The sequence below is a fragment of the Cetorhinus maximus genome, chromosome 4, assembly GCF_964194155.1.
Source record: "Cetorhinus maximus chromosome 4, sCetMax3.hap1.1, whole genome shotgun sequence".
In the NCBI taxonomy this organism is placed as follows: Eukaryota; Metazoa; Chordata; class Chondrichthyes; order Lamniformes; family Cetorhinidae; genus Cetorhinus; species Cetorhinus maximus.
In genome coordinates, this window is record NC_135882.1 from 91,090,503 (window position 1) to 91,118,320 (window position 27,818).

The 27,818-nt window shown below is 43.3% G+C and overlaps 1 protein-coding gene across 3 annotated transcripts in view; it reads right to left on the reverse strand.

Annotated features, from left to right (window-relative positions):
- lyn (LYN proto-oncogene, Src family tyrosine kinase) overlaps positions 1 to 27,818 on the reverse strand; it is a 104,617-nt gene that overhangs the window by 31,042 nt on the left and 45,757 nt on the right. For all 3 annotated transcript variants that reach the window (XM_078540492.1, XM_078540491.1, XM_078540490.1), the window contains 4 exons: positions 26,107 to 26,205; positions 25,912 to 26,015; positions 21,177 to 21,326; positions 17,708 to 17,860 (listed from right to left, as the gene is read on the reverse strand). In XM_078540492.1, the coding sequence (XP_078396618.1) occupies positions 17,708 to 17,860; positions 21,177 to 21,326; positions 25,912 to 26,015; positions 26,107 to 26,205 (506 nt within the window). The remainder of the gene's footprint in view (positions 1 to 17,707; positions 17,861 to 21,176; positions 21,327 to 25,911; positions 26,016 to 26,106; positions 26,206 to 27,818) is intronic.

The window sequence follows — 27,818 nt, forward strand, 5'->3', positions numbered from 1 at the left end:
TCCTACCCCATCCTCCTTCCCTCACTTCAACCTACCCCTTCGGAGTTCCTGCTTTCAGAAACCCAAGAACTTCCGCTTGCCCAGTCACAGCAGCCCCAAGATGAAGAGGAGAGAAAGCAACACCACACCTTTGATAAAGCAGTATGTGCAATCAATCACTCGCAGCCACCAGCTCAAATACTGGCGCTACATGTAACTTAGGGGTTAGTACAGAGATGGGATCAGAAGGTTGAGAGACACCGGGCCTGAGTGGGCTGCAGCCACATCAGAGGTAAAGGATGGTTCCCTTTTAACTCCCTGGAGGGTGTTGTCACAGACCAGTCCTTCTACAAGGAGCTCAGATTACAACATGATGGGCAGCATACAGGAGAACTCTGATGGGCATGTTTACCGAGATGCTGGATGCATTGGTTGGCCTGCAGACCATGCAAGACAACCTTCCATTACCGTCAAGAAGCATGAACGAGTCTGGCTCCAAGTTGGAATAGGCCATTGGGCATTGCAGAGCTTTCCCCCCTTTACAGCTTCTGCTCCATCGTCCAGTCATATCCAAGACCCAGAAGCACAAGACTTGGTGCTCCCATATCTGTTGCAGTCTTTGTGTAGGCAAGTCACCTAAACTGATTTCCTCCCTGTGAGGATGGGGATAACAATCCAGGAACTCACCACAGCACTCTACAGTATTCCAGAAACTTCACAATAGCAGGATTTCTTCAAATTTACTTCACCTGCAAGTTGAGTGCCTGTCCCTTTAAGTGACACTTTTGCTGGCCCTCTCTTACAGCTAAACATGTGATCCTTGTTCAGCAACGTCCAAATTCATATAATAAAGCTGCATGGCCCAAGGTATTGAGCATCTACAAGCCAGAAGGAAGTTTTGCACGTGGCAGGGGGCTCTTTAGAAGCTCCATCTCATGGGCAGCTGATCCGTTTCCCCCACGGGTCCCCCACTTCCAAGCTCAACATCAGAGCTGGGAAAATGCAGCCCCTGCCTTTAGACAATTATTCCCTCAACTCTTCTCCCTTTGTAAAACAGAAACGGAAATACCTGGAAAAACTTAGCAGGTCTGGCAGCATCGGCGGAGAAGAGCACAGTTGACGTTTCGAGTCCTCATGACCCTTCAACAGAACTAAGCAAAAATAGGAAAGGGGTGAAATATAAGCGGGGGGGTGGGGGGAAGGTGGTTGGTTAGGACAAGCAGTCAGTAATAGGTGGAGATAACCAAAAGATGTCACAGACAAAAGAACAAAGAGGTGTTGAAGGTGGTGATATTATCTAAAGGAATGTGCTAATTAAAAGTAGAGAGCAGGACGGACAAGGTACAGAGCTCTAGTGGGGATGGGGTGAAATAATACTAAAAGGGCATAAAAGGTAGAGATAAACAATGGGTGGAAATACATTTAAAAATAATGGAAATAGGTGGGAAAGAAAAATCTATATAAATTATTGGAAAAAACAAAAAGGAGGGGGAAGAAACGGAAAGGGGGTGGGGATGGAGGATGCCCTTTTAGTATTATGCTCTTTTTAGTATGTGCTCTTCTCCGCCGATGCTGCCAGACCTGCTGAGTTTTTCCAGGTATTTCTGTTTCTGTTTTGGATTTCCAGCATCCACAGTTTTTTTGTTTTTATCTTCTCCCCTTGTGGTTTTGTCCCTGGGAAGTGGGAGCTGTATTTTATTAAGTTAAATGCACTATGAAAGCAGGCTGTTGAAGTGTAATTTGGTTTGATCTCTCCAACAATCATAACCTAACAGTACAACAGAAAGCTCAAAAAAGTGGAAAGAAAACTCCAAAATATTACGTTATGAACTGCTCTCATTAGAGCACGTGTCATTGCTACGCAAACTAAAGCTATCCTGCTACATAAGAGTGTTCCTCATTGTTTAGGATCCATTGCAGGATCCTTGACTTACATCACATGTAGGTTCATTAGAATGATAATGCACTATCATTCAAACAACACATCCTCACCTCAAGAAATGCACACATATTCAGGTCTCTAAACGATGGAAACAAAGACTAAAGATTAATACACAAGATGAGATCACATGGAGTTAGGAGTAATATATTAGCTTGGATAGAGGATTGGTTAACCAACAGAAAGCAGAGAGTCAGGATAAATGGGTTTTTTTCTGGATGGCAAGCTGTAACTAGTGGGGTGCCACAGGGTTCGGTCCTTGGGCCCCAACTATTTACAATCTATATTAATGACTTGGATTCAGGGTTAGAAGGTACTATAGCTAAATTTGCAGATGACACCAAAATAGGTGGGAAAGTAAGTTGCAATGAAGAAATAAGAAATTTACAAATGGATATGGACAGGTTAAGTGAATGGGCCAAAATTTGGCAGATGGAGTTTAACATGAATAAGTGTGCGGTTATCCATTTTGGTTGGAAGAATAAAAAGGCGACTTATTATTTGAATGGAGAGAAACTTCAGAATGCTTCAGTGCAGAGGGATCTGGGTGTCCTTGTGCATAAATCGCTGAAAGCTAGTATGCAGGTACAGCAGGTAATAAGGAAGGTAAATGGAATTTTGGCATTTATTGCTAAAGGAATAGAGTATAAAAATAGGGAAGTGTTGTTGCAACTGTACAAGGCACTGGTGAGACCACACCTGGAGTACTGTGCACAGTTTTGGTCCCCTTACTTGAGGAAGGATGTAGTTGCACTGGAGGTGGTTCAGAGGAGGTTCACTAGATTGATTCCAGAGATGCAGGGCTCGTCTTATGAGGAGAGATTGAACAGTTTAGGCCTATACTGGCTAGAGTTTAGAAGGATGAGAGGAGATCTAATTGAGGTATATAAAGATGCTAAAGGGGATAGACAAAGTAGACGTGGAGCTGATGTTTCCCCTTCTGAGGCATTCTAGAACAAGAGGCCATAGTTTTAGGCTAAGGGGTGGTAGATTTAAATCAGAGATGAGGAGGAATTACTTTTCTCATAGCGTCGTGAATCTGTGGAATTCACTACCCCAGAGTGTAATGGATGCCGGGTGCTGAATAAATTTAATGAGATAGACAGATTTTTAATTAGTAATGGGTTGAAAGGTTATGGGGAGAGGGCGGGAAATTGGAGTTGAGGCCAAAATGAGATCAGCCATGATCGTAATGAATGGCAGGTCAGGCTCGAGGGGCTGAATTGCCTACTCCTGCTCCTAGTTCTTATGACCATTATGACCTATTCATGTAATAGGTAGCATCAGCACTCTCAATGTATTATAAGCAACAGTGCAAAGGAAGTGAGCATTTGTGAATATGCAGTAATTTACAAATATAAATACAAGGAGGCCTAAGCTTTGAGAGCCAACCAATGTCTAAGATTTGCCAGGCAAATCTATGCAAAATAAAAAGGTTATATCATGCTAGTTTCAGAAATAAACAGACAAATACACTGCCTGTACTTTGCAGTCTCCAACTTTGTTACAAATTTTTTTGGGGTTTATCAAGTTTGTAAACCCAACAAAATGAACTACCCAGTGGCCAAGCCAATGGATTGCAATGCATGCTAAAACCCCTACTTGAAGTCTTAGTTGGGTTACGCTTTTTTACATATTTCCTACTTCAGTGTTGTGTGATCTTGTAAATGTGATTATGGTTGGATGACGACTGACGGAGGGCAATGCTTTAAAGAGGAAGGGTTTCAGTCAGACATGTGACGAGTAACTCACCTCCTGACACGCCAAAGCCTGTCCACCATCTACAAGGCAGAAGTCAGGAATGTGATGGAATACTCCCCACTTGTCTGGATGAGTGCAGCTCCCACAACACTGAAGACGCTGGACACTGTCCGGGACAAAGCAATCTGCTTGATTGGCACCACATCTACAAACATTCACTCCCTCCACCACCAATGCACAGTAGCAGCAGTGTGTACCATCTACAAGATACACTGCAGGAATTCACCAAAGCTCCTTAGACAGCACCTTCCAAACCCATGACCACTACCTTCTAGAAGGACAAGGGCAGCAGATAAATGGGAACACCACTATCTGGAAGTTCCCCTCCAAGCCACTCACCATCCTGACTTGGAAATATATCGCCGTTCCTTCACTGTCGCTGGGTCAAAATCCTGGAACTCCCTTCCTAACAGCACTGTGGGTGTACCTATGCCATATGGACTGCAGCAGTTCAAGAAGGCAGCTCACCACCACCTTCTCAAGGGCAACTAGGGACGGGCAATAAATACTGGCCCAACCAGTGAAGCCCACATCCCGTGAATGATAAAAAAAAAATATGACAAAGAATTTCACATATTTGGGACAGAGTCTGCGACACACATTTGTAGAGGGGGCTACATTTCACCTGATGAAAATGCACCTTATTTTCAAGCAGCAAAAAGATGCAGAGACTAATAACTTGTGAGCTTCTAAGTGGCTAAGTGAAAGGACATTAACAAAATAAGTCCCCCAGCATGTCCTTCTCCCCACAGTCCTTCAGCATACCTTGTCAGAGTAATTTACGGCACAGCAAAGCGGGAAGAATGAATTTACACTTTCACTGTGTGGTCTTCAATATTTATAATTCAATGCTAATTGATTTTGTGGTCAGGGTCTCAGATTTAGAGGTCACCAAATTTACCACCATGGTAAGCCAACTGGGACCTATTGCATGCACATTTTGAACCATGTGGGAACTTCAGTGTACTTCACGAGTCCTGGATAATCTTGCGTGCATGGAAAGACATCAATTCCTTGAACTCAAGCTCCAAGTTTCATATGTTACAGGATGTGGTCACCCCACAGCTACAGGTACGGAAGGTGGAGGAAGTGAGGGAATGGGTGACTACCAGATGGAATGGGAGAGAGGCACAGGTAATGCAGGAATTCCCCAAGCCAGTGGCACTTACTAACCAGTTTCCCGTTTTGAATATGGAATAGGGTGATTTCTCCTTGAAAGAATGCAGTAAGAATTAAACTCCAAGAGATTTGACTTCACACAGGGGAAAAATAAGAGTAGAAATGCAGCAGTCATAGCAGATTTGATAGTTAGGGGCATAGACAGGCGTTTCTGTAACCATAAATGTGATTGCCAAGTGGTATGCTGCCTCCCTGGTGCCAAAATAAGGTATATCACTGAGCAGGTGCAGGATATTCCAAGTGGAGGAAAGGAACCAATGACCTAGGTAGAAAAGGCATTGAGGTCTTTTAGGCAGAGAATCAGGAAGGAAAAAGATTAAAAACAGGACCACAAAGGTAGTATCACAGGATTAATTCCAGAATTACATGCTGATGAATATAGAAACAGGAAGACGGTATAGGTAGACTCTGGAAAAGTGGTGCAAAAGGGAGCATTTCAGATTCCTGGGGTATCAGGTACCTTCACAAGATGGGATTCATTACACCTGAACAAATCCAGGGTCAGGAAGAGGGAGAGCAACAGCACAGTACTGATGATGAACTTGCTCTGACACTTGTGGTCACCAGCTCAGGTACTGGCACTGCACATACTTCAGAGTTTAGTAGAGTTGGAATCATTACATGGTAAGTCAACTGAGCACAAGTGGGCTGCAGTCAGGCCAGAGGTAAGGCATGTTTGGTTTGTCAGCTACCCGGAAATCGAGGTTGCAGATGAGTTCTGTTGCAGAAAACTTCTACGAGGACTTCAGTGTGGCAGCATTAGTGCGCTGAATGTGCACCGAGATGCTGGGTGCATTGGCTAGCCTGCCAAATCAGCCTCTTGTCATTATTGAGGAGCATGGAGGAGTTGGCTCCAACTTGGCAGAGCGCATCATGCAGAGCTTGCCCTCTCCACAGCCTCTGCCCCATCTCCCTGTAGTGCCCCAGACCCATAGGCATCATCACTGCTGATCCCATAACAGGTGCAATCTGTGTGGGCAGGTCACCTATTCCTCTCCTGGGTTGCCAGGACCTGTGTATCCTGGCATCAGGTCAACCAGTTAGGCTGTTTCACGTCAGGAGAACACTGCACTCATGGTGGGACACAGCTGCCTATTCTCATATCAATGACGGACGGCATGTAAACTATGCATATCGTGGCCCGCAGTGGTGCTTGTCCCTGAAGAATGGAGGCAAGTCTCAGTGCTACTTGAAGTTATACGACTGAACTTTGCACCCAGAAATTGTAAGCAGTTTGCTGGGCAAAGGTTGGACCTACTAAGGTCCCACAAGGAAAGTTTCATGCAGAGACAGAAGATAATGCAAAACTTTGCATCTGCCTTCACAAAAGAAATGGATGATGTGAAGGTTACACTAAAAAAGGAATTTGTGGACAGGATAGAGATGATGTACTAAAAAGATTACCATCACTAAAAGTAAAGTTACCTGCTGCAGATGGGATGCATCCTAGGCTGTTGAAAGAAACAAAATTAGAAATAGAGGCATTGATCACAATCTTTCCATCCTCATTGGATACAGGAGTGGTGCCACAGGACTGGAGGATTGCTAATGTTAAACCACTGCACAAGAAAAGGGAGAGGTATAAATCAGGAAACTACAGGCCAGTCAGCCCAACATTCCTAGTGGAGAGGTTATTGAAAATGATCAAGGACAAAATAAACAAATTTGAAAACGCATGGGCTAATTAAGGAGAGTCAGCATGGCTTTGGTAAAGGCAAATCATGTCTAACTAAATTAGAATGGTTACCCCACAGGAGGAAGCTATTCAGCCCATCGTGTCCATGCTGGCTCTTTGTAAAAGTAAATCAGTTAATCCCGCTTCCCTGTCCTTTCCCTGTAGCTGTGCAATTTTTTTCTCTTCAGGTTATGCCCAATTCCTCTTTGGAAGCCCCAATTGTTTCTGCCTTCACCACGTTCTTAAGTAGCCCATTCCAGACCTTAACCTCTTGCTGCATAAAAAAAATTCCTCAAGTCGTCATTAGCAAAAGAACCAATCACCTTAAAAATCAATGTCCCTGCCATCAATGGGAGCAGTTTCCTCCCATCTACTCTGTCCAGAGCCCCCATGATGATTTTGAGCACTTCATCAAATCTCCTATCAACCGCTCTTCTCTAAGGAGAGGCTTCTCCAATTTAACCACACACTAAGTCCCTCATTGCTGGAATCATTCTCATGAATCTTTTCTGCACGCTCTCTAAAGCGTTCACATTCTTCTTAAAGTGTGGTGCCCAGAAATGGACATAATTCTCCCATTGAGGCCAAAACAGAGTTTTATAAAAGCGAAATACTGCAGATGCTGGAAATCAAATAAAAACAGAAAATAGTGGAAGAACACAGCAGGTCTGGCAGCATCTGTGGAGAGAGAAACAGAGGTAACATTTTGAGTCTGTATGACTCCTCTTCAGAGCTACAGAAATAGAAATGTGATGGATTTTATACAGTGTAAGAGGGAGTGGAGAAAAATAGAAGGTCAGGGGTAAGTAGGAGCAAAGGAGAAATTTGACAAAGATGTTATGGACACGGGACAAAGAGTGTTAAAGACTAACGAAGGTGCTGATAGTGGCATAAAGGTAAGATAGCAGAATGCGTTAATAGCAGAGGCACAACATAGTAACAAATGACTGATGGCCCTGTGTGGTGTTGGGGGGCGGGTGGGGGGAGGTGGTGCAGGTGGTGGGGAAAAAGGATAAGTAAAAAATGAATAAATAAAAATACATTTAAAAAATAAAGGTGCTGCTCCTCCAGTTCACATTGGGTTTCACTGGAACATTGCAACAGGCCAAGGACGGACAAGTGGGCACGAGAGCAAGATGGTGTGTTGAAATGGCAAGCAACCAGAAGGTCAGGGTCATGCTTGCAGACTGAGAGAAGGTATTCCGCAAAGCGGTCATCCAGTCTGCACTTGGTCTCTCCATTGTAGAGGAGACTGCATTGGGAGCAGCAGATAACTTGCACCATTTGGTCTACTGTAAGTGTTGCTTCACCTGCAGGAGTGTTTGGGCCCTTGGACGGTGAGGAGGGTGGGGCTGGGAGGTAAAGGGGCAGGTGTTGCACCTTCTGTGATTGCATGGGAAGGGGGTGGGAATCAAGTATTGGGGGTGATGGAGAAGTGGACCAGAGTGTCATGGAGGGAACGGTCCTTACAGAATGCTGACGGGGGAGGTGGGGGTGTGAGGGGAGGATGAGTTTGGTGGTGGCATCATGCTGGAGTTGGCAGGAATGGCAGAGATTGATCTTTTGAATGCAGAGGCTGGTGGGGTGAAAAGCGAGGACAAAGGGGACTCTATCCTGGCCTGGGAGGGAAGGGGTGAGGGCAGAGGTGTGAGAGGTGGGTTGGACACAGTCGAGGGGCCTGTCAACCACAGTGGCGGGAGGGGGGGTGGGAAGCACCTGGTTAAGGAAAATGGAAGACATATCAGAAGCGCCGTTTTGGAAATGGCATCATCGGAACAGATGCAACAGAGGCGGGGGATCTGAGAGAATGGGATGGAGTCCTTACAGGAAGCTGGGTGTGAGGAACTGTAGTTGAGGTAGCTGTGGGAGTCAGTGGGCTTGTGACAAATATTGGTGGACAGTCTATAACCTGAAATGGAGTCAGAGGTCAAGGAAGGGGAGGGAAATGTCGAAGATGGACCATATGAAAGTGAGAAAGGGGTGGAAATTGAAAGCAAAAAAATCAATAAATTTTTCCAGGAAAAACTATTCCAGAGTTTTATAAAGGCTCATCATAAACTTCCTTGCTTTTGTACTCTATACTGCTAATTATAAAGTGTCCCTTATGTTTTTTTATCCACTTTCGCAACCTGCTCAGCCACCCTCAACAATTTTTGCACATAAACCCTTAGGTCGCTCTGCTCTTGAACTCACTTTAGAAATAAATGAAGTTCATTGGTGATTAATAAAAAACTATCTAAAATAATGGAAATTGACAGTGTGCAGTAATTTAACAGATCTAATACTGCTCAGGACTACTAGCTTCAGTGGAAGCTGGGGGAGGTGGGGCGGGGGAGGGGATGGAACAGAGAAGAAAAGAATGAATCTAATAACTTTTAATTCCAAATTTGTTTCAATAAAATGAAGTGCACATTGCATACTAACTAGTATAAGTTACACGCTCTGTAAGCAAAAGAGATAACGATTTGGGGTGATGCTTCAGTGTAGAGTTTACAGCACTTTTATAACCTCCACCTACTGTATCTCGGATAGGGAGAAACAACTTTAACTTTTGGACTGCTCTAAAGGTGGAAGTTAATTATGTACCAAATGAAGGCAATTTTTTTGTTTTAATTTAAGTAGGCATGACAAATTCTATCCAATCCCATCGACCTCTTAAGAATAATCAGTTATACAAGTGAAGTATTTTGTGGACAAGGCCAGCAATTGCTGACAAAAAAAAAAATCCACGAATCAGGTCTCAGCCTCCTCAGGGCTACTCATACAAAGTCCTGCACTAATGGAAGGGACCCCAGCTAAGCATTCCCCACCTAAATTAAGCAGCAGCTAGAATCACATCCATCTGCAAAACTCAGGCAAATGTTAGGCCACAACTGGGGTATTGCATCCAGATCCGGACACCACACTTTAGGAATGATGTGAAGATCCTGGAGAAGGTGCAGAGGAGATTTACCAAATGGTTCCAGGGATAAGGAGCCTTTAGCTCCAAGGTTAGCTTGCTCTGGAGAAAAAGCGACTGAGAGGAGATTTGACAGAGCTGTACAACAGTCAGACAGATTTAGATAAAGTGCACAAAGAAAAGCTGTTTCTATTAGCTGATGGTACAAGGGCTAGAGGACAAGGGAACACAGATTTAAGATTTTGGGCTGGAGAAGCTGGGGCGGGTCGGGGGGGGAGGTGAGGAAATGTGTGAGGAAGAACTTTTTTTTTTTTTAAAAGCACAGCAAGGGATAATGACCAGTAATGACGTCACTGCTTATGAGGGTGGTGGAAATGGAGACGATCAATGATTTAAAAGGAAATTGGATGTGCACTTGAGGAAAATAAACTTGCCAGGCTAGAGGGATAGAGCAGGGGAATGGAACTGACTGGACTGCTCTACAGAGAGCTAGCATGGACTTGATGGGCCCAATGGCCTCCTGTGCCATTATGACTCTGTTTGATTTTTTAAAATGTTAAATGACAAAGCCTTCAACTCTCCAAGTGTGTAGAATATATTAGAGCTGAAACAAAACAGGACCATCATCCTCAGCCTGCACCAGGTCTTACCACTGCCAAACAACTTGGAATTTAACCATTCAAGGAACTAGAAAACAAAATTCTAGAAAGGAATTTTCAACACCGCTTTTTTTAAAAAAAAAGAGCATTTGAAAATCGTGAAACTGTCCCTAATGCAAGGTTAAGTTCTAAGCTCTGAGGCTGAAGGTCAGCTACAGACTGAACTTGGACAGGATTTTCTTGGGCCGATGAGGACAAGAACGGAGATGTAAGGGGGTACACAATTCCATGCTGGTAATTGGTGCGCCTGTTTGCTGGCACCATCCCACCCTAAGCCATTTCGGTAAAGGCTGGGTTCAGGCAGCTTGTGGTGGGGGGGGCGGTTGTTGTTGGTGGTGGTGGTTGAACCCCCGTCTGATACCAACACTGGGGTCCCGACCCTTTTCCCTACTTTTTAAATCTGTCCAAACAGATCAAAATTTATGGTGCCTCTTTCGGCAGAAAATTTTAAAAAATGGCTACAGTGGAATTTTTTTAAAAAGGCTTTCGCCAGATTCAGATAGTTTACAATTCGGCTCAAAGCCCTGAATATATACTTTTCAGACTAAAACCATAAGTGCTAATGGTTGGTTCAGCTCAAGCTTAAATTTGTCTTGAACCTCAATGAGAAATTGCCCATATGGATCCTTACTATAGTGGCCATGACAGCTCTGATTCATTTTTTAAAAAGTGAAAAGAATTGAAGATGACCAAATGAGCCCTCCTTTACAACAGGCTACGTATAATCTACTCCATAATGGCTAGATCTACCTTATTTATCCCCTGTAAGAATTTGTTAATCATGTAATCAGACATTTCTCAGTGACCCCAGAAGGAAGACCAAAGATTAACACTACAATCTACCCTGACCAACAACACCCCACAGATGATAGTTACACAGTCCCAACGTTACAGAAACCAAGGGCAGAATTTCCCCACTGATGGTTGTGGGGTGGGGGGGGGGGGGGGGGGGGGGGGAAGAGTGGGATTCAGGAGCGGGCCTGTGGAGGCGCGCCTCCGATCGGTGCCCCCAATTGGGGGCATGCTGCCATTTTATGTGGGCGGACCAATTAAGGCCCGCCCAGCGTGATGTCCGCCAGGAAGTGCTATGCGCACTGTGCGGGCTGGGGGGGAGGGGGGGGGGGGGGTGCGGTGGGAGGGTGAAAGAGCACACTTATCTCCCTGAGGCAAAAGTGCTGCCTCAGGAAGATTGGCTTCACTATAAAAATTTGTAAAAACAGCGAAAAAAAAATTTCCCTGACATGTTCCGTCATGTGACACTGTCACAGGAGTTGGGACATGTCCATCACTTTTAAATACACTTTTATTAAATTTTTAAAAACCTACATGAAACCTCGTCCCGCCCGTGGATGAGGTTTCATGCTTTTTCTAATTCCCACCAGGGTTCCCGGCCTGCCCGCCAAGCTTAAGGTTGGACGGGCAGGTCCACTAATCACGTTAATTACTTTGTCAATGGCCTCAATAGGCCACTGGCAGGTCAGCGGACGCACAGCTGATTCAGCTGAGCCCCCGCCAACCTGAAAATTGAAATGAGGCGGGGTGACGTCAGGAGTTCCGCCCAACGTCATCCCGCGTCATTTTATGGGTCGGCGAGCGGGCCCCAACCCCCGCTTGCCTACCGGGAAATCCTGGCCCAAGTTTTTACAAAGTTTATTCATCTACAGGAAAGAACTTCTCTGCTATTCATAACAAAATCAAGCACAACCTCTCTACATTTATTTACAATTTCAATATGAGGTAACAGATTAAAAACTCCTCCCCATCTCTACATGTCCTCAAACTAGTTCTTTACTAGACAATCCCCTGTGATAAAGGACATTAATTAAAGTTTCTGTCACATCAAAGCTATTTATAAATTGCAGTTTGTCGCAAGTGGCCATAAAGCAGCTCTCTGATGTATAAAAGGGATACTTCTGTGTAGAAAGCATTCTGTAAATGAAGTCCCCAGACTTGAACCATCAGAAGCTGATGATTTTTACTTGTCCTGTGAAAATCACAGTAAGAAACCTTACAAGGCAAAGGAATCATTGACAGAGGCAGCAAAAGAGGAAATGTTCACTGCTGTCTTACACACTGTGCCAGTTGTAACAATGACGAAAGGAAGAGCTTCACCCTGTGCGCACGTCAGCCTAGCTGCGTAAATTAGAGGAAACATCTTGCACTTCAGACCACCCTGAATATTTTATTTCTGAAGAACTGCAAACTTCCTGGTATTGATATCAGTTTCTTCACCAAAGAAAGGTTAAACATTCAACAGTGTGAAAAGCAATGAAGTCTATACCTCATACTTTGAATGATTTCATGCCAGTAATGAACCACACAAGAACATACAATAGAATCAAAGAATGTACGGTTTGTATTATCAGATGCTAAACTAACTAATACTATGGCAAGTTACTGTGTTTTAAGTTTTATGTGCAGAATGTCTCACCTCTTCCATCCATATTCCACTTCAATGCATGTCTGGGATCTGTAGTATTTACCTTAATATATATTTTTTTAAAAACATGTACGTGGTTAATCTACACTTTGAATTTTAAATCTGAATTGAATGAAATGAATACCAAATGGTAGTTTTACCATTGTCTTTGCCTTATCATTTTCACCTAGCACACTGTCAAATGTCAGCATTTAGGAGTCATGTAATAGTTGCATCATTTATGGCATCACAAGGCTTTACTGCTGTTCATTTCACATTCAGCAATCAGTACACAGCTCACCTGCATTTTAAACAACCTTTCGTTGACCAAAAGGCTGAGCATTGTAAATAGTGAAAGGGCAGAGGATGAAACAGGAAAGAGCATTCTTTACAACACTTGTAATGGCTGCAATGGACTTTAAACAGTTTTTATTTATCTAAAAACTGCTGTACCCTGATGATGCCCACTGTGTTGCCTCTTGAATGGGAGTTTTTTTTAAGTTCATGGACAGTCAGCTGATACAATGATTGAGACAGAGCTATATCACTTTTTTCCCCCAAATGAGGAGACTGCAATATTTCCATGTGGTCTTATGCAATTTCATAACATTACCAATCGATTCCTATAAAAATCATATTGCTTACACATTGATGTCTCATTTGTCCATTGATTTAAAACACAGCAAAAGAAGGTTTTTCACAAAGCATTTGACTCAATCATGTATTGTGCCAACACACAGTCAATACAAGGTATTACTGTAAACCATAACCAGGTCCAAAAATACCAAAGTCTAATAAACACATTTATCAAAAAAAAAAAGCTGCAATACTTCAGCTTATTCTTCACCCTCATTCCTTTGTAATCCTACTTTCAACCCTCCAAACCCCTCAATAGGCAAAAAGGCCAAATATATTCCAGGGTTGCTGTCAATTCTTTTTTAAAATTCTTTCATGGGATGTGGGTGCCACTGGCAAAGCCAACATTTGTTCCCCATCTCTAATTGACCTTCATGACCTGCTGCAGTCCATGTGGCGTAGGTTTTTAAAAAAAAATACATTCACGGGATGTGGGCTTTGCTGGCTGGGCCAGCATTTATTGCCCATCCCTAGTTGCCCTTGAGAAGGCAGTGGTAAGCTGTCTTCTTGAACCACTGCTGTCTATGTGGTGTAGGTACACCCACACTGCTGTTAGGGAGTTCCAGGATTTTGACCCAGCGACAGTGAAGGAACAGCGAAACATTTCCAAGTCAGGATGGTGAGTGACTTGGAGGGGAACTGCCAGGTGGTGGTGTTCCCATCTATCTGCTGCCCTTGTCCTTCTAGGTAGTAGTGGTCATGGGTTTGGAATGTGCTGTCGAAGGATCCTTGGTGAATTCCTGCAGTGCATCTTGTAGATGGTACACACTGCTGCTAATGTGCATCAGTGGTGGAAGGAGTGAATGTTTGTGGATGTGGTTCCAATCAAGCGGGCTGCTTTGTCCTGGACGGTGTCCAGCTTCTTCAGTGTTGTGGTAGCTGCACTCATACAGGCAAGTGGGGAGTGTTCCATCACATTCCTGACTTGTGCCTTGTAGATGGTGGACAGGCTTTGGAGAGTCAGGAGGTGGGTTACTTCTCATACTATTCCTAGCCTCTGACCTGCTCTTGTAGCCACAGTATTTATATGGCTAATCCAGTTCAGCTTCTGGTCAATGGTAACCCGCAGGATGTTGATAGTCGGGGATTCAGTGATGGTAATGCTATTGAACATCAAGAGGCAATGGTTAGATTCTCTCTTATGGGAGATGGTCATTGTCTGACACTTGTGTGGTGTGAATGTTACTTGCCACTTGTCAGCCCAAGCCTGGATATTGTCCAGGTCTTGCTACATTTGGACATAGATTACGTCAGTATCTGAGGAGTCACAAATGATGCTGAACGTTGTGCAATCATCAGTGAACATCCCCACTTCTGACCTTATGATGAAAGGAAGGTCATAGATGAAGCAACTGAAGATGGTTGGGCCGAGTACACTACCCTGAGGAACTCCTGTAGTGATGTCCTGGAGCTGAGATGACTGACCTCCAACAACCACAACCATCTTCCTTTGTACTAGGTATGGCTCCAACCAGCAGAGAGTTTTCTCTCCAATTCCCATCAACTCTAGCTTTGCTGGGGTTTCTTGATGCCACGCCCTGTTAAATGCTGTCTTGATGTCAAGGGCAGTTACTCTCACCTCACATCAGGAGTTCAGCTCTTTTGTTCATATTTGAACCAAGGCTGTAATGAGGTCAGGAGCTGAATGGCCCTGGCAGAACCCAAACTGGGTTTCAATAAGCAGGTTATTGCTAAGCAAGTGCTGCTTGATAGCATTGTTGATGACCCCTTCCATTACTTTACTGATGATCGAGAGTAGACTGATGGGGAGGTAATTGGCCGGGTTGGATTTGTCCTGCTTTTTGTGTACACCCATAGTGCTGTTAGGAAGGGAGTTCCAGGATTTTTATCCAGTGACAGTGAAGAAATGGTGATATAGGCCAGGGTTTTCCCCTCGGCGATGAATCCCCACATCATCCCAGGCCATTTAAATCTTAAGGAAGGCGGGCAGACAGCGAAATCAGCTGTCCGCCTGCCGACCTGTCAATGGTCAATTAAGGCCATTGACAGGCTCATTAAGATAGTTAAATGCCCTGCCCGGCCAACCTTAAGGCTGGCGGACAGGCCAGGAGCCCCAGCGGCCTGTAGATTATTAATTAAACTTCATCCACTGGCGGGATGAAGTTTCATTACCGTTTTGTAAAAATGTAATAAATTTTATGAGTTTGTTATCAACATGTCCCATCTCGTGTGACATTGTCACATGAGGGGGACATGTTAATAATTTTAAAATGTCTCTATTTTGACTTTACTAACCTTTCACTGAACTTTGCCTCAGGGAGCAGTGTGCTCTTTGACAGTTGGGGATTCCCTCCCCCCCCGGAACAGGAAGTGCACAGCGCTTCCTGTCGGGCAGGCCGCTGGGCGGGCCTTAATTGGCCTGCCCACTCAAAATGGTGGCGGTCCCCGTTTCAGCGGCGGTGTTCGGCTGCCCGCCCACCGCCGAGCCGGTGGGGCCCGCCCGCCAAGGGCTAACTTCTGCCCATAGTTCCAAGTCAGGATAGTGTGTGGCTAGGTGATGTTCACATGCATCTGTTGCCCTTTTGTCCTTCTAGGTAGCAGAGGTTGCAGGCTTGGGAGGTGTTGTTGAAGGAGACTTGGTGAGTTGCTGCAGTGCATCTTGTATATGGTGCACACTGCTGCCACTATGCTTTGCTGGTGGAGGGAGTGAATGCTTAAGTTGGTGAATGGGGTGCCAATCAAGTGAGATGCTTTGCCCTGGATGGTGTTGAGCTTCTTGAGTGTTATTGGAGCTGCACTCAGCCAGGCAAGTGGAGGGTATTCCATTACATTCCTGACCTGCGTCTTGTCGGATGTACAGGCTTTGGGGAGTCAGGTGGTGAGTTACCCACTTCAGAATTTCCAGCCTCTGACCTGTTCTGTAGCCACAGTATTTAAATTGCTAGTCCAGTTCAGTTGCCGGTCAATGGTAAGCCCCCAGTATGTTAAGAGATGGAGGCTGATTATTGCTTTCGCCATCCCAAGATGGAGTGTTGTAGAACCACTAGGCTTTCCAGGCAAGTATCCATACCTTCAAAGGGCAGATCCTTTGCCACAGTCCACCCCAGAAAAACAGCATTAAAAAAGCTGGTGATCTTCCATTCGAGTTAGGGTGGAATATTGGGGATTCCCCAGAGAATTAAATACTGGTGCTCAGCTCTTTATAAAGGAATGTATGAGGACACTAAAGTCTGTTGCTTTGTAACTTGAACATTCCAAAGGAAAACACAGGAACAAGTTATGATCATCTAATCCAAGGCACTCCTCTATGCAGTAAAATTAGTGGGATTTTCATGTTCAAGTAGCAGATTTCAGGTGATGTTCCTGTTCTTTAAGGGAATCCATCTTCAGGATAAAGTAATCAAACAAAAAGAATTTTCAACCACATAACTCACCATCCTGACTTGGAAATATATCACCGTTCCTTCACTGTCCTTGGGTCAAAATCTTGGAACTCCCTCCCTAACAGCACTGTGGGTGTACTTACAGCACAGGAACTGCAGCGGTTTAAGGCGGCAGCTCACCATCTTCTCAAGCGCAATTAGGGATGGGCAATAATTGCTGGCCTAGCCAGCAATTCCCACATCCTTAAATGAATTTTAAAAAACAGAATACTGCGAATTGTGTTAAAACACATTGGGCTGAATCTTTGTTCAGCGTGTGGGAGCAGACCCCACTCGCCGACACGTAAAATGATGTGCGGTGATGTCGGGCGTGCGTCCCGACGTCACCATGCATCATTCCGATCTTAAGTTTGGCAACCGTGCACCAGAGTTGGCTACGCACCCGCCAAACTGTCAAAGGCCTATTAAGGCCATTTAAAAAGTAATTGAAACAATTAAGAGGGCTGCCTGTCCAACCTTAAGTTTGGTGGGCAGGTGAAGAGCCCAGGTGGCTCTCACATTTATCATGAAACCTCATCCATGGGCAGGATGAGGTTTCATGAAGGTTTTATAAGTCAAATAAATTTTTTAATTAAAATTCATTGACACTGTCACATGAGGGGACATGTCTGAATAATTTTATCTAATTTTTTTTTGAAGTTTTGATAAAGAAAATAACCTCCCTGAGGCAGCTCTGTGCCTCAGGGAGATTACTGTGCTCTTTCGTGTGCATGCACGAAAGAGTGCAGGCCCCGACTCTCCCTCCTCCCGCACAGGTAGCGCCGAGCGCTACTGGGTGCATGTCACGCTGGGTGCGCCTTAATTGGCCCGCCCACGTAAAATGGTGGTGCGCAGCTCATCGCAGGTGGCGGTCGGCTCCGCGCCCACTTGCTCCTCCCCTCCAAACGAGGAGAAAATTCTCCCCATCATTTCACGAGAATGACGACAGTGTACAAGTTTTACACTTGCCGACATAATCCCTCACCTAAACAAATTTCCTAAAAGCCTTTCAAAGATGACTTGGCTTTTAATGGGTACGTTTTCAACCCTTGACTACAAATGATAGACTATCGTCCTCTATCTCATTTCCTGGCCCCACACAGTACTTAATTTCAATTGGATATGCAACTATTCTTTATATATTTATAATATTAGCCAAATAACTACCAGTCACATACCCATCCATACTTCTCCAAACTGTCCAGCTCCAAGTTTCTTAACCAGCTTCACAGATTCTCGTGGAATTTCCCATGCATCTTTATCCCATGGTTTTTGTGGTTTGTGGCTAATACAGGGGGATCCAAGCTTTCGACACAGGCCATCAGGCTGTTCTGTTGATTGAAACAATTTATGCTGAAATACTATGCACAACAGATCCATCTTCTTGAATATTGAAATTCTTTAGTAGGTTAGTTCATTAAATTTATTGCAGTGCATCACATAAAGGAATTCTTTTCTTTTTTCTGAATTTTACATATTGGTACATCTCTAATCTCCTCCAGCCCCACAACCCTCCAAAGTAACTGCATCCCTCTAATTCTGGCCCCTTATGCATCCCCAGTCTCCAGCATTCATGGCTGTGCCTTCAGCTGCCCAGGCCCTAAGCTCTGGGATTCTCTCCCTAACCTTTCCACCTCTCTACCTCACTTTTTTCCTTTAATGCACTCCTTAAAACCTACCTCTTTGACCAAGCTTTTGGTCATCTAACCTGGTATCTCCTTATTTGGCTCAGTGTCATACTTAATTTTATAATGCTCCTGTGAAGCACCTCAGAATGTTTCATTACATTAAAGGCGGTATATAAATACAAGTTGTTGTTAGTGCAAGTTTTGCTTCTGTGTTATTTGTAGTTTCATGCACTAATGTAATGAGTTTGCTGATACATTTATACATAGCCTTCTAGTTGTGCTTCATGTTTCAGAATTGACCACAGCAGGTCACATTTTTCTTGCGCAGGGAAAGGGAGAAATAGCTGGCGTCAGATTTTTATACATGCGAAACATGCCACTATATAAATAGCTAATTTCCTGCTGTATTGGCAGATTTAACTTGTACAGATGCTTTGGATAGAGATTAAGCAAAAATATTCAACATATTAGGCACAAGGAATATGCATGCAAAACATCTTTCATGTATTAAATCTGATATAAATTCATAATGGGCTGGTGCTTTTGGCAATTTATTGTATCATTTGTGTGTTGAATGGGGAGATAACAGATTTAACCACCACTCCATCCAGCTGCAACCACTCCCACACAGAGGGAGTGAATGTGGGAGCTGGTGGATGGGACACCAATCAAGCGAGTTGCTTTGCCCTGGTTGGTGTCAAGCTTCTTGAGTGTTGTTGGATTTGCACTCGTGCAGGCAACTTCACACTCTTAACTTGTGCCTGTGGATAGTGGAAAGGAGTTTGGGAATCAGCAAGTCCACATTCTTGCACTCTGGGCGGTTTCTCAGACTGGACAGAGGCTAATGTAGACCTTATCTTTTAAAAAAAAATGACAATGAACCTGGATAACTGTAGGCCCAGTATCGACATCAATAATAGAAAAGATGCTTGACGGAATCAGTAGGAAGGAAATATGGGATTACTTGGATCAAGAGGGCCATCCAATATTTCAACCAAAGAGAATGTTTTGCACATTATTTTTTGTGTATAACCTGGATTGTGGCTAAAGGATGTCCAGTAAACATTATCACACAGACTTCCAAAAAACTTCTGTTGATGTGCTACATAAAAAGAGATTTCTCCTTAAGATTGGAACCTCTGGTATTGGTGGTAACATATTCCACTGAATTGAGAACTGGCTGGAAAAACGTAGGCAGAAAACTGTTTTTCCAAATCCATCTAACCACGTGCTGGAAAACTCACTGAGTCTGTCAGCATTTGTGGACAGAGAAATGGAATTAATGTTTTGAGTCTAATATGACTTCTGTGTTAGGAGCTCTGAAGAAGAGAGTAATTGGATTCAAAACTAACTTTGTTTCTCTCGCCACAGACCAGCTGAGTTTCTCCAGCACTTTGTTTTCATTTCAGATCTCCAGTATCCACAGTATTTTGTTTTTATTACAGTTGGGTTGGATTTGGATCTGCTTGGAAACCAGTCACCAGTGTATCCACAGGCACCTTTGTTCTTTATTATTTTTATTAAGGACCTAAATGTAGGTGTGGGGATGCACAATCTGTAAATTTGCTGATGTTACTAAAATATGTGCAAGTTTTTGGAATGTAGATGATGCTCTACTGCTTCAGGCAGATCTTGATGTGTTGGGGGATTGGGACCATGACTGGCAAATGATGTTTAATGTGGAATAGTGTATTGTTGTGCTCAACATACAGACTTTTCAGGGAAACAATTAAAGGTGAAGAAAGGAACATATCCAAGCATTCTCGTGCAATGTTGTCCAATAGGATTTTGATGCTTGCCAAAGTTATTGTGGGTAGTCAGGTTTCCATATTCACCACATGGTGCAAAATATATGCAATATTAATAAACAAAACTGTAATCTTTTAAAAATAGGTTTGAGGTTTTAAACTGTCAGCAAATCAAGACTGAAATTCACTGCCAGGGCTAGGAGAATAGCTCAAAAAGGGTTTTGCAATCCAAATGTTCCACAAAGGAAGCCTGGAGTACGCACACTCAAAGCGTGGTGACAATCTGTTAACTGAAGTGTTCCATTTCTGCCAGTGTTCTCCCATTTATTAAAATAACTTTTTTTCTACAGTAAACTGTCTTTATTTTATCAGAATTGATATATTACGTTACGGGGAGGGAAAAGGAAAAAGGAGGGAAATCTGTACATATTGGTTTCTGTGCTCTGGTTCTTGACTCACTTATACTCTGTCATCTGCCATTTCTGAACATAGCATCTGGACATTTAATATTCCTTAGGCTCATGGCCAACCTCCTGTAATATCTCCTTTTAGCCATATTCCTTTCAATTGCTCAACTTCAACAGATCTATAGAAGATGAAAGTTAAATACATTTGGATGTTACTGCGCTGCCTCAGCTTGCCAAAATTGCACGTTTCAACCCCCATTGGCAGCCATGCAGCACTGCCTGTCACTCATGCATCTTAGCTGTTTTGTAAAAACCAACTATCAGCTAAGCAAAACCAAGTTTTTCACTATCACTAGTTTCCCCAAGAGAATTGAGAGCAATCGGACCACTGTTTTTCTGAAGATCAGCTCGGCTTTCGGTGCTTCACAGGAGCAGTCCTGCAGATCTAAAGTTTTTTTTAAAAAAGCTTTTCCACGCGTGCCATTTTTACAATAGAATTCATTTGTTTTGTACTGAGAGAATGCTGGGTGAATGGGCATAGAAGTGCCATAGGTTGGCATGGATGGGGAATGGTGAGTGTGTACGGGGAGTGAGGGGGTGCGAGGGGAGAGGGCTCAGAACACCGAGGCAGGTCTTTCAAGCAGCCCGCTTCAACACTCGGCAGCCCCTCTGGATGCCTCCGAACTGTTTCTGGAGGCAGCAGGCCAACTCCAACCTGCACCTGCCACCCCTGGTGAAATTTTCTCCCAAGGCAGGCACGAAGCCAGGAAATTTCCTGACTCTCGCTGCCCGCCTCTAGGCTGAAAATGCAGTTCTATATGTCAAGCCACATCTCAGATATATTGTGCAAATGCAAGTACTTACTTTGGTAATGATTAATTAGCTCATTTAGGTCAACAAATGTAATTCTAGGAGAAATGTAAAATCCTCCACTGTCCAAGCATCGAATCTTGTAGTGTTTAACCAAATCGCCCATCTGAGGATCAAAATCTCTCATCGACAGCGAGTAACTACCTGAGAAAAGAAACGTAACAGGGTTTAAAAGTGAGCTCTATGTAATAGCATGACTTTTGTCAAAATAAAAATGTGTTTCCTTCAATTTTCACATTCCAGTATTTATCTTTAATATATATCAGAACCACCCATAATGTGTGTTGACTGGGTCTAAATCGGCCAAATCACCGAGAAAGACAGAACAGGAGTAGGTCATTTAACCCCTCAAGAATGTCCTGTCATTCAGCGAGATCATGGCTGATCTGTATCCTAATTCCTGACCTGGCTCCATATCCCTTAATACCTTGGCTAGCAAAAACCCATTGAATACAACATTAAATGGAATAATTATGCTAAAATCTACAGCTTGTTCGGAGAGGGTCCATACTTACCACCCTTTGTGTGAAGAAGTGTCTTCTAATTTCTCTCCTGGATAACCTTAAAATCAAAACCAGGCTATTTTCCCTTGTACCAGACTCCCCCATCTACAGAAAATAAAGTTCCTATCTACTAATTTCCTTTCAAAATCCTGAAAAGTTCTATCAAATCCTTTTTAACTAACTATTCCAGGGAACACAAGCCTAGTTTATGGTAATCGCGCCTCATAATTTAACCCTTGGACTCCTGGTGACATTCGAATGAATCTGCACTTCACCCCTCCAGGGCTTATATATCCTTTTTAGGATACCCAGAATTGTACACAATACTCCAGGCATGGCCTTAACAGGGTTTGTCTAGCTGTAGGAGGTCTTGTGTTCAAAGGCATTAAGTGCATGATTGAGACACCCCGGCATCAGGAAGCAGGTGACCTGCTGAGATCCACCCCTCTGCCTTGCTGCTGATCCCACTCCTTCTAGACCTTCACCTCACAAGCCCCCTACTACCATCACTCACCTGTGGCTGGGTCCATTGGGGATCTTAGGCCTTGGGTATGTGTACTACTGGCAGTATACGAAATAAGGTAAATGAGCTTGTGGCGCAGATTGAAATTGGCAGGTATGATGTGGTGGGCATCACGGAGACATGGCTGCAAGGGGATCAGGACTGGGAGCTAAATATCCAAGGATATACATCCTATCGAAAAGATAGGCAGGTTGGCAGAGGGGATGGGGTCGCTTTGTTAGTAATAAATGAAATTAAATCGATAGCAAGAAATGATGTAGGGTCAGATGATGTAGAATCTGTGTGGGTAGAGTTGAGGAACCGCAAAGGTAAAAAAACCATAATGGGAGTTATGTACAGGCCTCTGAACAGTAGTCAGGATGTGGGGCACAAGATACACCAGGAGATAGAAAAGGTGTGTAAGAAAGGCAAGGTTATAGTGATCATGGGGGATTTCAATATGCAGGTAGACTGGGAAAATCAGGTTGGTAGTGGATCCCAAGAAAAGGAATTTGTAGAATGTCTACGAGATGGCTTTTTGGAGCAGCTTGTGGTGGAGCCCACTAGGGAACAGGCAATTCTAGATTAAGTGATGTGTAATGAGGCAGATTTGATAAGGGAGCTTAAGGTGAAGGAACCCTTAGGAGGAAGTGACCATAATATGATAGAATTTACCCTGCAATTTGAGAGGAAAAAGCTGGAATCAGATATAATGGTATTACAGTTGAATAAAGACAACTACAGAGGCATGAGGGAGGAGCTGGCCAGAAGTGACTGGGAGATGAGCCTAGCAGGAAAGACAGTAGAACAGCAATGGCAGGAGTTTCTGGGAGTAATTTGGGAGACACAGCAAAAATTCATCCCTAGGAAGAAGCAGCATACTAAAGGGAGGACGAGGCAACCATGGCTGACAAGGGAAGTCAGGGACAGCATAAAAGCTAAAGAGAAAGCATACAATGCGGCGAAGAGCAGTGGGAAACCAGGGGATTGGGAAGCCTACAAAGACCAACAGAGGACAACTAAAAAAGAAATAAGGAGGGAGAAGATTAAATATGAGGTTAAACTAGCCAGTAATATAAAAGAAGATTGCAAGAGTTTTTTTAGATATATAAAAGGGTAAGAGAGAGGCAAAAGTGGACATTGGGCCGCTGGAAAATGACGCTGGAGAAGTAGTAGTGGGGAACAAAGAAATGGCGGAGGAACTGAATAAGTGCTTTGCGTCAGTCTTCACGGTGGAAGACACGAGTAACATCCCCAAAGTTCAAGAGAGTCGGGGGGGCAGAGGTGAGTATGGTGGCCATTACCAAGGAGAAGGTGCTAGGAAAACAAAGGTCTGAAGGTGGATAAATCACCTAGGCCAGATGGATTACACCCCAGATTTCTGAAAGAGATAGCTGAAGAGATTGTGGAGGCGTTAGTGGTGATCTTTCAGGAATCACTCGAGTCAGGGAGGGTCCCAGAGGACTGGAAAATCGCTAATGTAACCCCCCTGTTTAAGAAGGGAGTGAGGCAAAAGACAGGAAATTACAGGCCGATTAGCCTGACCTCGGTCGTTGGTAAGATTTTACAGTCCATTATTAAGGATGAGATTTCAGAACACTTGGAAGTGCATGGTAAAATCGGGCAAAGTCAGCATGGTTTCATTAAGGGGAGGTCATGCCTGACAAATCTGTTAGAATTCTTTGAGGAGGTAACGAGTAGGCTAGACAAAGGAGAGCCAATGGATGTTACCTACTTGGACTTCCAGAAGGCCTTTGATAAGGTGCCGCACTGGAGGCTGCTCAGTAAGATAAGAGCCCATGGTGTTAGAGGCAAGGTACTAGCATGGATAGAAGATTGGCTGTCTGGCAGGAGGCAGAGAGTGGGGATAAGGGGGTCCTTCTCAGGATGGCGGCAAGTGACTAGTGGAGTTCCGCAGGTGTCAGTGTTGGGGCCACAACTTTTCACTTTATACATTAATGATCTAGATGAAGGAACTGAGGGCATCCTGGCTAAGTTTGCAGATGATACAAAGATAGGTGGAGGGACAGGTAGAATTGAGGAGGCGGGGAGGCTGCAGAAGGATTTGGACAGGTTAGGAGAATGGGCAAAGAAGTGGCAGATGGAATATAACGTGGGGAAGTGTGAGGTCATGCACTTTGATAGGAAGAATAGAGGTATAGACTATTTTCTAAATGGGGAGAGAATTCAGAAATCTGGATTGCAAAGGGACTTGGGAGTCCTAGTCCAGGATTCTCTTAAGGTTAACTTGCAGGTTGAGTCGGTACTTAGGAAGGCAAATGCAATGTTGGCATTTATTTCAAGAGGACTAGAATATAAAAGCAGGGATGTGCTGCTGAGGCTTTATAAGGCTCTGGTCAGACCACATTTAGAATATTGTGAGCAATTTTGGGCCCCGTATCTCAGGAAGGATGTGCTGGCCCTGGAGAGGGTCCAGAGGTGGTTCACGAGAATGATTCCAGGAATGAAAGGCTTAACATATGAGGAACGTTTGAGGACTCTGGGTCTATACTCGATGGAGTTTAGAAGGATGAGGGGGGATCTGTTTGAAACTTAAAGAATACTGAAAGGCCTGGATAGAATGGATGTGGGGAAGATGTTTCCATTAGTAGGAGAGACTAGGACCCGAGGGCACAGCCTCAGAGTAAAGGGAAGACCTTTTAGAACAGAGATGAGGAGAAACTTCTTTAGCCAGAGAGTGGTGAATCTATGGAATTCATTGCCACAGAAGGCTGTGGAGGCCAGGTCATTGAGTGTATTTAAGACCGAGATAGATAGTTTCTTGATTGGTAAGGGGATCAAAGGTTACGGGGAGAAGGCGGGAGAATGGGGTTGAGAAACTTATCAGCCATGATTGAATGGCGGAGCAGACTCGATGGGCCGAATGGCCTAATTTCTGCTCCTATGTCTTATGGTCTTATGGCTGCAGCCACCACCAGTCACTACCAAGGAATGAAGAGCTGACAGCCTCTGTATGACTGGCAGCTCCCAGTGGGTGGGACTTCCGATCCACTGTTGCCCAAATAAGTGCCTGGTCGGCATTTCATTTGGCAGGCCTTCCCAAAAAAAAAGGTGACGACGTGGGGCTCTCACCTACTCTCCAGTGGGCGGGTGATATCCTACCAATACTGCCCATTATAAATAGTAACTATATCTAGGACAGCTGCTGTGGGGAACACAAAATTTCATAAGAGCACCATCGGGTACTGCTCAGAGGGTGGAATTCAGGCACCATGTTGGGAGTGGAACTGATAATATTCTTAACCCCTAACCTGGAACTGTTTCATGAGGACTGTGGGTGCCCAAAATAAGAGAACTCTTTTCTTCTGCATTCCAGAAACTCATCTCTCAAAAAACCAAAAATCAATAAAAAATATTCAATCCTCATTTTAAAAAGGCATTTTGCCATCTTGATATACATTTTAATTCTTATATTTTTCCTACATACCAACAATAGCTTAAAATTCTAGTGATAGTGGTTTGCTCAGCACGATGTTCATAATTTCCTCCTAATCTAAAGATTTCTTGTGTTTTCGAACAAAGAGAGGATTTGTGCATAAAATTAAAATTTGAGGAAAACATAACTCCATAGAATTAAATAGATATTTGTGAGGATTTATCCAGGACAGCAAACATCTAAATAATCAGTAATAACCCAATAATCCAGTCCAGTCAGATCAATCATACCATGTAAAAATTGAGAAAAGCAGTTATAAAGTCCCACCTTTTGACGTTTCACTCTCCCTAATGAGGAAAGCACCAGTTTTATTTCCAGGTGATAACAGATGTCTCTCTGAATCTTTGCGACTGATATCTTTAAAGAACCACCTCAAAAATATCAAAAGTTTGAGTATTTAATTTGCATATGATATGGAGCAAAAATCAAATTCTTTTAAGTATAAAAATAATAGCAACATACTCCTCAGTTTCCAGTGTATTGATGTTTGCCACATAATTGCTGGGAATATACCCCTCTTTTCTAGTTACGAGTGACTTGGCTTTCCACCATTCACCATGCCTACAAGAAAAATAATACATTAAAAGAACAGTTTTAAGAGATAATGCGAATCATATTCCATGGGGAGAAAACCCAGATTACAATTGGTTTAGACAACTGATAACCTATTTAAAATGAATAGATTACCATGGATACTACTATCAGAAAGTCTAGGTCCCTGAGTTTGCATCTCACTACCACCCCTCATAAAAATCTTTTGCTTTAAAACAGTTATTTGCAGTTTGTTGGGATGAAACCATTTCAGTAACAATAAAATCATTTCAGTGCTGAGACACATTGCAGCTAAATTCATTTATGTAGTTATTTAAAAATCACAATAAAAAGCTGAAGTTCTGTCGGAGAAAATGGAACCTGCTAGATCCCATTTCTTCATCTCAGCCAGGAAACATTTTGGATATCTTTTTCTACAGGCATGTGGTAAACTCTAATATCTGCTTCCCAACGTTCCATATTTAGCTTACATTTCAAACAAGCAAATGTTTGATGCTGGTCTGGAATAAAGAATGCAAATGTTAATTTTAGTTTTTCCAGAAACCGAATTTGGAACTGAGTAAGTTTTCTGTTAAAATCCGTGCTTGATTGGTTTACTTTGCAATACTTAGCGAATTGATGTTAATAGATTTATAAAGTGGTAATATTTAATTTTTATAATGATATTTGGGAAAGGTGCAACATCTAACATTTATTCCTGGTGATAGGAAGATGCTGATACTGCTTAGAAAAGGGCACGATTCAGCACAGAATTCAGATGACTAGCACATAAATTCCTCATTGTGCAATGATGGCTGCCAAAGTCAGCTGGTGTCCGAAGGAACTGTGTTAGTCAGGAAGTTTCTGACATCTCAGGAAATAAAAATGTGCGTGTGTGTATAGGCACATTTCAACACTGGAATGAGTGAGGTAACTGATGAACTAAATACCACATGTCAAAATGCTAAACCTAAAATAGAGAGTTTCCATTTACATTTTATTATGCTAAAAATACTATGTCTAAAAGGACATCATGTGGAACAGCATTGACCAATTGCTCGCAGGAGAATTAGAAGTGACAAAAGAATTATGGTGAGAATTATAGGCTTTTGAAAGGCAGGGAGGGGAGTAGAAAAATCCAATTTTAATGAAACTATCATTCTTAAAATAGCTTGGGTTGAAACTTTTTTCTTCCTGCTTCCCAGAAACGATATGGCAAAATATCAAAATGGTAGATTTTCTATGCAAGTTAAAGTAGCTGCGTTTTGCTTTAAAGAATAACAGGTGGTTGATCAGCAGTGGTAGTTTGAAGCACAGGTGACACGATGAAAATCTACGTGATTAAATTAACTGTTGTCCATGTGCACCAATATACATTTCTGGTCTGCTTTCAAGCCCATGTGGCAGAATTAGTTTAGTGTATCAGAGAATAGATGGCCTTGCACAGTGAAGGGAGTCATTTCCTCTTGGGTTTCCTCTCTTAACATTAAAACAAGACTGTTTACAATCCAGATTGATAAGACAAAAGCCTTAGCTCACTGTAGTCCTTCTGTTGGGGGCAGGGTGGCATTACAAAATGCTTTTCTGAAAACAAGACTAAGAATTGGGAACATTACCTCTATTTGACCCAGGGGAATCTGATG